This window comes from Pseudorca crassidens, chromosome 8 (assembly GCF_039906515.1).
Source record: "Pseudorca crassidens isolate mPseCra1 chromosome 8, mPseCra1.hap1, whole genome shotgun sequence".
NCBI classification, from domain to species: domain Eukaryota; kingdom Metazoa; phylum Chordata; class Mammalia; order Artiodactyla; family Delphinidae; genus Pseudorca; species Pseudorca crassidens.
In genome coordinates this window covers 38,628,460-38,640,703 of record NC_090303.1, presented here as the reverse complement: position 1 = coordinate 38,640,703, position 12,244 = coordinate 38,628,460, and the positions used below count along the sequence as shown (strand labels likewise).

At 34.5% G+C, this 12,244-nt stretch overlaps 1 protein-coding gene across 1 annotated transcript in view; it reads right to left on the bottom strand.

Moving 5' to 3' along the window:
* CRPPA (CDP-L-ribitol pyrophosphorylase A) overlaps positions 1–12,244 on the bottom strand; it is a 378,873-nt gene that overhangs the window by 200,404 nt on the left and 166,225 nt on the right. Inside the window, exon 9 of the mRNA XM_067746235.1 lies at positions 3,863–3,994. Within this exon, the coding sequence (XP_067602336.1) occupies positions 3,863–3,994 (132 nt within the window). The remainder of the gene's footprint in view (positions 1–3,862; positions 3,995–12,244) is intronic.

Genomic DNA, 12,244 nt, shown 5'->3' with positions numbered 1-12,244 from the left:
TATTTTTTAAAAAGGGATAGGACCTGATTTAAATTCATTCAACAAATTGTAAAGGCAAGCTTTATGCTACATTTCTAGTCTAGAGCATAAATTTCAAATCTTTCCTGATTTGTTTACAACTTGAGGAACTGAAAACTGGATGATAACATTAGAAAACTTTATACTATGGTCCAATATTTCTTACTTATAGTTATATACGTGTGTGTATATAAATGTATAGATACATATATATACACAGTGAAGCCTGTCACTTGATCTATAACTCTAAGTTTAAGCTACCCACGAAGAGCTCATTTTAAATTATTAATTTTTTGAGGCCACTAGAATATTTTAAAGTCAATTTTGGGAAAAAAAGTTAATAGTGCCTTACTATGGTGATATAGATAAGAAACTAGCATATTCAATAATTTAGCAAATAATCTCTCTCAAAGGCAGAAAAAACGCACACATAAAGCTTATCTAGAGTTAAGTAAAGTATTTGTTAAAGTTTCTTATATCAGTAAAGAAAATATGGAGAAACTGAGTTGAGCTATTATAAAATTAGATGCATTTGTCAGTGACTGAATTATTAAATTATCAGTAATTGATCACAGACAACATTGTAGAACATTTACAGATACTAAGGAAGGAATCAATCCTTAGCTTTATCTAAATCTATTTTTTCCTTAAAGGTATATACAAAATATAGATGACATCTAATTTGTAAATTATATGATGCAAGAAAACTATAGCTAATTAATCATATGCTATAATCTAGATCAAAAAAGACAATGAAAGACTGAAATAATAGAATAAAACTAATCAGCTTAAAATTGCCAAACACAAAAACTCCCATACATGTGTGTAAAAGAACTCTATACAAACACAAACAGAGGTTTAATAGCATCATGTGTTTCAAAAGAAAAAAGCCTACGTAATTCTATTTAACTATAAACATCATATACATCGACACTGTGAAGGTGCGGCCAAATATCAAGACTATCTGCATTAACAGAAATATCACATACATAACAAGGGAGGTTTTCATTAAGCCAGAAAGAACATATGTGTAACACAGATACAGAAGTCAATTCAATACATTCTCTCTTCCGAGGAGGGGCTATCAATAAACTGAAAAGCTATCCAAAGAAGAGGCACCTGATGCTAGTGTCTTACAAAAAATAGTTTTAAAAAAAAATCTAGAAAGGTTTCACTGTTCAGAGACTTAGAAGCATACATAATAACTACCTACAAAACACCTAATGGCTCTTACAGAGATGAATTAGATTTAGGGAACAAGTCCAGTGTATGAACACTACAAAAAGTTGTATCTCACAGCACAGTGGGAAGCACAGACCAACACTCTTCACTAAACAGTGAATGAAAGCTCCACCTTATACATCTTCATATCCTTGCTGTTTGCAGTGTCAAGGAGGCACTCAATTTTAGAAGTACTGCTTTAACTAAATGGAAAAATTAGTACTGAAGTAGAAAAAGACTGTACAGAGGTAGTGCTTTCTTTACTTAACGGTATACTTGTGAGGAGTGTTTCTCAAAGTTTCTTTTAGGGAACATTAGTCCCATGATTTATCTATGGTTAAAGGATTACAGGAGAAAATGGAAAATGGCATAGCCCTTGTCCCCAGGTTGGAGATATGAAATGCTCATCAGTATATTAAGGATTTGTGAGAAGCCCTCATTAAAGAAGTCTGTTTAACTCTATTCACTGCTGCCTCTCCAAATTTTTAACCACAGCTCTTTTTTAATGGCATATCTAACAAACATCCCAGGATCTCTTAGTAAATGCTCTTTAAGGTGGAATTATGTATTGGACAGTGTGTTGGGCTAGTAAAAGTCAATTCACATCTGTGTCTTTAAGGACAAAAGTAAACCTTTCATTTTAAACATTTTCACATACTTGAAACATCATTACTGAAATGTTAAGAAGAGACAAGCAACACCTAAGTAAACTATCTTTGCATCCTAAAGTAATGAGACATATCCTGAAGGGCTTGCAGGACCACCTTTTGCCACTTTTGGTAACTTAGTAGACAGCTGGCTTAGCAGGTCCAAGTGTCCTTAAAAAGAGCAGTCAGATACCAAGCAGTGGGCTGCAAAGGCTCCTCCTTTTCCACAAGGCTACTTTTCCAATCAGGGAGCCTTCATAGGTACAGAGTCACATAGATACTCACCGTACTCCATTCCATAAAAGGGTAGAACACGTCAAGTGTGAAAAAAATGAATGCTTTTATGTAAATATGAACTCTACAAGTGTTACCAGGTTTAGCAAATAAAACACAAGATGCCCAGTTATACTTGAAATTCAGAATAACGATAAAGAATTTTTTGTGCAAATATGGTCCATGTAACATTTGGGACATACTTACGCTAAAACATACTTTTTCTCTGAAATTCCATGCTCCATTTCAACTGGCAACCAGACCCTCCACTAGAAAGTCAGCTACAGACCCTTTGTGCTTAGTCTAAATCATAGGACAAAGAGAGGTCCAGAACTGTGTGTGCTCTACCATTCCCCAGCTTTTGAGGCTTTCCTGAGTGAACACTATTTTATACCTGTATAGCATAGCATTAGTCCATGACTCCTTTGCATGGCACAAGAGAAATAACTGATTTCTTTTTCCCACCACGTTAATCTAGGGTACAACCAAAGACAGTATTGAAGAGGAAACATTCCTGAAGGAAGATACAGACCTGAGTTCTTATTCTTACTCTGCCAGTTTTATGTCCTTGGGCAACTATATGTCTCTCTTTAGGCCTTGGTTGTGCTGACTTCAGGAACCATACGGCACTAACATTTTACAATTCCATGATCCTAAGTGAACTAAATTTTGCCTTGTCCTTAGGACCAACTGGAGGTCATGCTTGTCTCTGTCAGAAGCAGAGGAAACAACCTCAAAGTTAAAGAAAACCAAGGAACTGGCTAAAAGATGCCCCTTATATTCAACGAAAATCCATTTGTTTCAAAAGAAATGTTGTTACCTTCAGGCTAAAAAGGCACCTTAAATATTTCATAAACAATAGCTGTTATTCATCAACCATATAGTACCAAATCACTTTTATTCCAGACCACTAGAAACAAAAGCAGTTGACTATCTTACTTCCTTGACTCCTATGTGGTACAGCTCTAAGACACCATGAAGCTTTCTGCAAGTTCTATGAAAGGTATCTATGCACAAAGGGCAAAGCCATCTTCTCTAACAGATTCTCCAAACAGTTTGATTTAAATAGCATTTCTCTGCACAAAGAATCTAGAATGCTAATTCATTTTGCCTTCAGCTTAAGTAACTCGCTATTAAAAGACAGCGACAGTAAGTTTTTGTCTAGTTAAATACCATGCCCTCATGTAACCCAAATGCCAGCCACTGCTTTCAAATGATTAAAGTCTTGATTACCAACATCTTTAGCACAGCATTAAAGGAATAAACAACTTTAAATTATACAAACGGCTAAGATTGTGACCTTAGAGTTGCCAGTTAAATACAAGAGTCCAGTTAAATATGAAATTCAAATTTCAAATTCCAAAATTGGAATTAAAAATAAAATTATTATTTATTTGAAATTCAAACTTAACTGGGGATTCTGTATTTTTCTTTGCATATCTGGCAATTTTATGTGGGCTACCTAGTGTGAGATCTTTGTCAATTTTCATCTTTTTTATTCCCCCTAATCAAAACACTTGTTTTGATTTTTAATTTTCCCTTAGAGTCAAGGGTTTCTACCTGCTGCAGAACATGAATAGATAAGTAATTTACCAGCCCAATTTTTTTTTTAATATTTCTTTGCTTTTAACAAAATCAGGTTCCCACCAATAAAACTGTAGTCTAAAAAACATACAATCTGAAGAGACCAACATTTTACCTACCTGTGGGTAATATACGAGAAGGCCATATAATAAAATATTTCTTTTTTTCACTTCCTTGGCAAATTCTCTAATCTGCATTAGGTTTTCCATTTTCTGACCAAATGGTACTGATTCATAATCAAGAAATTGCACCTGCAAAATAATATAAAAGGTAACAATCAGAGTACCATTCAGTTTCCCTTGAAAAGTATGACATTAAAGAAGCTTAAAACACATATAATATTGAAATTATTTTTATCATTTTATTAACTTCTAATCATTTCAACCCCTAAGTACTTAATAAAATGAATCATCCTTTATAAATACAGATATAGTAAACACTAATTGAAAAGTATAAAATGCTAATATTCTATTTCAATTTGTGTCACAGTCAAGTATATTGGTATAAAGAATATATGATTTCATCAATTCTTTCAACTTACTTCCTAATTTGCAACTTGAAACTAGGCTAGATAGAAATAAATAGGTTAAGAAATTAACAATAACAATAAAATATAAGGGACTGCTTATCCAAATAAAAGTTTTTTAGAAGAATCCCTTTCAGAGTAATAATTGGAATTTAATAATAATCTACTCCTTAAAGTAAATCCAGAAGAATTTTATATAGAATTCTTTTAGCAGTGTTAGTGTTTTTCTTGAAATTATTCAAGTGACTATTTTTTAAGCATTATTTTTCATTTAAATTTAAGGTCTCAGGGAGATCTGTGCTCTTTGCTGCAAACTACTACTACTGAGATGATACAATACTGTCTGTCTTTCATGGGATATAAAAACCTAAATCACAACAATAGCTTCAAAATAACCTATTTGAAATGCAAATGTACATATACAATGAGCATAAAGAAATATGTGTATTCTTTTGCAATATCAAAAATTTAAAACTTAAGAATTATTTGTTCAATTTTGTGTATTTATTAACTAGGAGCATTTTATAATATACTCCACCTTATATACTAATACTAATCCCTTATACCAATCTTATACTAATCCTTTCCTCTCTGCTCATTCATATGGAAATGTGCTCTTTATGACAACAGACAACAAAACATCTTATTGTGTTCTTTCTGTAAAACAAGGGAATGAGAGGGGTTTTTTTCACCCATTACATTTTGCTTTTCCAGGGAAAATTGCTTATATAACATCCATTTTTAAAGATAATTGAGATAATGTGCAATGTATTTTAATTTAGTAGATATTCAGTAACTTTCTTGGAACTTTTCATTAAATATAGTCAGTTGAAAACATATACATATAGCTGCTACCTCTTGAAATCTAAGGTAACAATAAAGACTTTTTTCCTTAAAAATGTCCAATTCATAAACCAAAAGAACAAAGAAAAGCAAAAAACAATTTTTTTGGAAGATAAAAAGCAGAAAGAATAATTTTCAGGTTTTTCTATCTGCTGAATAGCTGAAGAAAAGACCATGTAACCCTGAAACCCTGGGCTCACCTTCCCCTAAGCTCTGTTTCCCTAAAAACTTATGAAAGTGAAATTTCAGCTTTTTTACCAGGTAGTATTACTTATGGTAAAACTAACTCCTGACTGGTAAACCACACCCAGGCTGGAAGAATTGTGAATGAACTATAAATACTAGACCTTCCTTCAAAGTAATTCACCTTATAGCCAGGTGTTCCCCTTGCTGGTACCTGGAAGCTAATGACTATCAGCTGTTGCAAAAGATGTCTGTCCCTATTTGCAGCTGAAGCCTTCTGAAAGGATGGTTCACATACCACCTTCTGTGATCTCCTTCCCTCACCCCTGAGAAACCAAGGCAGAGGGAGAAGTGGGGAGAAAAAAGCAGCCCCTAAACTCATGTGAGATGATGAGCGCAGGAGCTAAAGCAGAAGACACTCCCACCTCTGCCCTGCCTTTTTCCCTGCCCTGTAGTCTTTTCACAAAGTTGGTCAAACTAGTGCTATAAAGGCTTCTACTCTTAGGAGTTTGAACCTAAAATTGCTGTGGTGTGCTTGCTACAAAAAGCAGGCTAATTCCCCAACACTGAGGCAATTTTGGAAACTGCAGTCACGGTATGTATCTGAAGCCAGGGGACAGGCTGAGGGTAAGAGTCTCTCCGGAGCCCATATGGCCCGATCACTACTTAGCCCCATACCAGCTGGGCTGGGGAACAATACTACTGTTTGGAGTTAAATACTGTTTGGAGTTAAAAGCCTCAGAGGACTGTTTAACTCTTTTAACTGTGCGATTACCTGTACTATTCAGATACCATGAAATGCTAGCGGCCACCTTGCCCAACATACCTTAACTGAATGGAATGCCCTAGAATTTTGCAATACACAACCTGGGCAACCTTACTGCCAGCCTAGATAGATAGCTAGACAGACAGACATTTCTTGTGTAATACAAGTCTTCCTGACAAAATTTGAGTTCAGAAAAATCTTGCACTAAAGTAAGGGAGGTGGTTGGTAGGGAGACGGTTTGTGTAAAACTAGCACAAGGAGCAGAAAAGAAAAGACCACTATAACTGGCAATTATAGCCTGTACAGAAATTTAAAATGCACAGAAATGAAAGAGTGGAAATGCTGGTAATGCATTAATTAGAGAAGGAACGATGACTATGTTACAACTGGGAATGAGCTCTGCGCCAGGAAACTGCCATTAGGGTTGGCCCAGGAGGAAATGCATGCTGCCAGGAGCTGGGGAACCTCTCGGGGAAGTCAGAGCTGGGAGCAGGTACTCATTTTTAATTTTCCTTAAAGAGTGTCCTACAACAGAGCCCAAAATTAATTTTTTAAATACCAGTTAATTACATTAACTATTAATTGTAAAAATAAATTATAACTCTGGGAGTCTAAAAAAATGGTAAACCTAAAACTCGAGACAAGATTATATTGAAATGAGAACATTCAACAGATAAAGTGTGAATCTTTTTTTTTTTTGAAGGACAGAAATTAGAGACCTAATTAGAAATTAGAGCTAATTATGTATATTAAAAGTAATGCTGGGGCTTCCCTCGTGGTGCAGCGGTTGAGAGTCCGCCTGCTGATGCAGGGGACACGGGTTCGGGCCCCGGTCTGGGAAGATCCCACATGCCGCAGTGCGGCTGGGCCCGTGAGCCATGGCCGCTGAGCCTGCGCGTCCAGAGCCTATGCTCCGCAACGGGAGAGGCCACAACAGTGAGAGGCCCGCGTACCGCAAAAAAAAAAAAAAAAAAAAAGTAATGCTATTTAATTAAAGCTATATACAATTATACTGTATAGTTTCCAAACTTGCAGAGGGGCTAAAGGATTATTTGTATCAATGCAACAAAGCATAGGAGGAAAGTAAAGTAGCAAACAAAATAATTGGCCAACAGCAATAACCAAAAAAAAAATAAGCTTGTAGAAAGAATCCCAAATATAAAAATAATAAAGATAAATGTAACACTTTTTAACTCTTTCTTAAGTGACAGATTTATCAGATTGGATTTTTTAAAAAATCTAACTATATGCTAGTTATAATATAAATGTCTAATGAAAACTATCCTGAAAGTATGTACTTTACAGGATAAGATAGTTTTCATTAGACATTTATGTATGTACTGGTATGAAAAGGCATACCATGCAAATACTACCAAAAATGAAGGTTGTAGCAATATAATAGGGTTAAGACCAAAAAAACAAACATTGATACAGATAAAGAAAAACAGTACATAATAAAAAACAAAACTTACAATAACCATAACCTTATTACTAAGAACATAGATTTTAAAACACAAAGCAAAAAAAAAAAGACTGAATTATGAGAAAACAATATCCAAATCCATAAACACAGAGGAATGTTTGACTGCACTTCTCTTAGAAACTAATACATCAAATTTTTTTTTTTTTTTTAACGTCAAAGGCTTCTGCTTCCAGGGCAGCAGCTGAGTTGAGGGTATTTCTCTTTCCTCCCAAGGTTATAATTCTATTCCTGTTTTTCTGGCTGTTTCTATCTAGGAAAAGCTGCACACGCGCTGATGCAACTTCACATTAAACGGACCTAACTCCTTTATTTACTAATGACATAGAAGCTAATTTTTCTTACAGAAACAGATGTTGTAGCATAGAACATCTAGGTTGAACTGAAGGACACGCTACATGTACAATAGTTTTTAAAAGTTCTCACCAAGTCATGAGATTCTAAACTAGGAATGGAAGGCTTTCACTCCAGCTATAGGTCTGTAAGATTCAACATATCCTAGCTCCTTGAAAAGAAAAAACGTTAACGGCACTCAAAAAAATCAGTAAGTCAATTCTGTTCACCGGAGATTCCATAAATTAAGGAAATAATGCGTAAAAGTGAACTCTGGGCGAACTATTTATATACCTTCAAACTGCCTATTTACCCCATTGTTGACCTAAAACAAAGACGGGTTTATTCATTTGGGATCATCAGAGAATTGTGATTCGGTGTCTGTAACCATGGTGAGCCATGTGCAAATTCTCACACAGCAAGAAAAGGAGAAGGCTTTTATTGAGGGGGAAAGGAAGTTGGAGGGCTGTAGTAAACAAAGAGTCCCTGACTTTCCATTCACTGAGTCTTCGCCAGGAAAGAGGAGTGTTTCTTCTTCCTGTCGGGCTCTGCTATAATCTCAGGGCATGAGAGCTCCCCCTTCTGGTCTCCTAATTCTTTTTAATAGAGGTTTATGTTTATTAATTTTTTCATACCACCAAACCAAGTACTTAAATTACAGGGAAACTTTAAGACAAAGTAGTGTGACACAGGAGAATAACACAGCTTTTCTAAATACTTAGTATGTGCTAAATATTATTGTAGCTGACATATGTCACTTTTAAAGAAACAGATACGGATATTGACCTTATGAAATGTATATAATCAGGTTGATAAAATTCGAGCATGAAGAAGTAGGATGCATCTCAAAATTCTCTTTCACCATGTGAGAAAGCCTGATGACATCATAAAAACCGGAAGATAATCTCCAGCAGATGTACTTCCTAATATCAATAACGTAAAATATAAGCATATACATAACACTGTGCTACTAATTTTGAATTCTAAAATACATCAGCTACTTATGAGGTCCAGGAAAATATTGAGTTGGTACAATACAATCAACTTTCATTTTAAAAACAGGACAGATTTATACAACTGTAGCAGAAGGTTGCAAAATGGTCATAACTCAAGAAATGTAAATGTTTTTGCCTTAATAAACAGTTTGGACAGGATACAAGCACTTGTATCCATTGAAATGTAGCAAAACATTTCATCTAGGTTGAGTTCTGCAGATTTGCTTATAGCTACACCAAATACATATTCTTTGGTCTCTTTTTGCACCATTCACTAATTTACTACATGTAAATTATAAGAAAAACAATATTCCCCAGTTAGGATGCCATTTCTAAATGTTCTTTTTCAGACATACACGAAAAAGATATGGATCTCTTCCTACTCACCCACCCCCAAAAAAAGAATGTAATTTCATCTTTTTCTAAGGTAGCAAATTCACTCCTATAAAATAGTAAACTGCTTAAACATTTAACATGTGGATAACTTCATGGCTTTGTGGGTGGGCGAGGTTTCTGGCACTCAGAGTTTGGAAAAGGCTTCTCTCTGCCTCATGTCTTCTACATTAATTCTACACATGCTTTATATTTGTCTTAGTAACCATTTAATATACCCCCTGGTCCCCAATGAACTCCAATTACTTTTTTATATTATAAAATGTGATTTTTCACTTGTCACTGAGGACAGGTACATTAATTAAAGGACAATAGTTAATATCATGTACAACATTCTTTAAAACATCAGGAATGTTCCATAACACCACATTTAACACTTCTGTCTCATTCCAGAGTCCATGTTCACAGGAAGGCCTGAGAAGGGAGTCAGGATTTGCGGTAGAAGGGAAAACAAACTCTTTGTTTATTTGACTAAGAAAGAAGTCAATTTGTGAAGCTTATGTATATATCCAAGTAATGCATTGCTTAATGCCCACCAAAGTAGAAGGAAGGATGGTCAAAATGAAAGTTCTGGTAATTATCAAATAATTGAGTTAGAAAGAATTGGTAGATAGACCAGAGGTTCTTTGAATCCACACAAGAGATACTGCAAAATTATCAACATATGTGTACAGAAAAGTAAATTGTATGAATGAGGCCTAACATCTTCAAAACATCACTTTTCAAAAGAAATACCAGGGTAATCTAAAAATTGATGAAACTGGCCAATACTATGCAAATCAAAGTAAGAGTTTATCTTAAAGATAAAAAAGCCCCAAAAACTTCAGAAAAACTTTCATCTCACTTCAACTACTTATGAATTACATGGATTTTATTAACGAAAATTAATTTAATAAATTGTACTTCTAAAAAGAAAAAAAGAACAAGCTTTTAATATTAAATCCCTTTGTTTTAGAACAAGTTTAAATCAATGCCATCATGAAATTCAACTCATAATTCTGATGAATAGAAACTAAGTTTTAAGCTATCATGGAAACTGAGAGCAAATGCCTAACAGCTCATTTGTAAATCTTAACAAAATAAAATACCAGCAAAGCTAGTAGGTTGGGAAATAATGGCATTTAATAAAAGGTAGTAAATAAAATAGTACTTTGTATTAAAATATCAACCATAGAAAATGTTTAAATGTTTCTATTGATTCAAAGAATTAAAAAGTAAATGAGTTTTACAGTACCAGTAAAAATGTTACATTTGTATATACTTTTTTTTTTCAGATCCTTATTTGAAAGATCAAAGTAATGGAATGAGAACTTCATGTTTTAATAATTTTTCTTTGTCTTTAACTTTTGTCAATTTGATTACTATGTGTCTCGGCGTGTTTCTCCTTGGGTTTATCCTGCCTGGGACTCTCTGCACTTCCTGGACTTGGGCGGCTATTTCCTTTCCCAAGTTAGGGAAGTTCTCGACTATAATCTCTTCACATATTTTCTCGGGTCCTTTCTCTCTTCTCCTTCTGGGACCCCTACAATGTGAATGTTGGTGCATTTAATGTTGTCTGAGAGGCTGTCTTCATTTCTTTTCATTCTTTTTTCTTTATTCTGTTCCACAGCAGTGAATTCCACCATTCTGTCTTCCAGGTCACTTATCCGTTCTTCTGCCTCATTTATTCTGCTCTTGATTCCTTCTAGTGTATTTTTCATTTCAGTTATTGTATTGTTCATCTCTGTTTGTTTGTTCTTTAATTCTTCTAGGTCTTTGTTAAACATTTCTTGCATCTTCTCCATCTTTGCCTCCATTCTTTTTCCGAGGTCCTGGATCATCTTCAGTATCATTATTCTGAATTCTTTTTCTGGAAGGTTGCCTATGTCCACTTCATTTAGTTGTTTTTCTGGGGTTTTATCTTGTTCCTTCATCTGGTACATAGTCCTCTGCCTTTTCATTTGTCTATCTTCCTGTGAATGTGGATTTCGCTCCACAGGCTGCAGAATTGTAGTTCTTCTTGCTTCTGCTGTCTGCCCTCTGGTGGATGAGGCTATCTAAGAGGCTTGTGCAAGCTTCCTGATGGGAGGGACTTGAGAACTTCATATTTTAAACAATCAATAGAAAAACCGAGTATTACTTTAAAACATGTAAAAAAATCATAAAATGAACATTTTTCAGATTACTTCACAAGATTGACTCTCTTATAAGGACATAACTCTGCCACTGCTGTATTCTGCTATTAATACAATTATCTGAAGCATTATGTACAACTACAATTAACTTAAGTAACATCTGTATCGTCTGTAACAAATTTTAGAACCAAAAGTTAAAAGCAATCCCAATATGAAGCACTGATTTGTTTAGCTACTATTATCTGAAACATTTAACTCTGTATTTATTTATTTACTTATTTTTCTGTTTGAGAAAACTGAGAAAAACTGTCAGAGAAAACAAATCACTGAAGAAGTTACAAAACACAGGTGTGTGATTCTTCACTGAGTTTAGTATATAATCTTTACATATTTTAGTGACTTGTCAAAATTTCATCTTACATGATAAAATGTATTACTGCTATTATTATTAAGGTTGTCTGCAGGCCATTTAGATCAGCATTTTCTGATTTTTTTAAAAAACAGGTATTTTTGGAGTTCACAAGTAAAGACACTCTATGCATTGGGGCAAACCACTACAAAAGTCCATTATAACACTTTGAATTTCTAAGAATAACTGATTCTGTTTTAATGTACCTACACTTGTAAGTGAAAATGTCAAGGCAAATTCAAGTCAGTAAACATTTCTGAATGCCTACACAAGCTGTCTTGAAAAAGGGGAAAAGACTCTGAGCACACGAATGTAAAGGAAGGATTCCAAGACAAAATATCGTCACTCATACTTTAAGGATAATAGGAGTCAAGCAAGCAAGCACTAGAAGAATGGAGTCTCAGGTAGAAAAACTCACCAGAGTAAACACAGATGTGTCACGTAACACAGTACATGTGC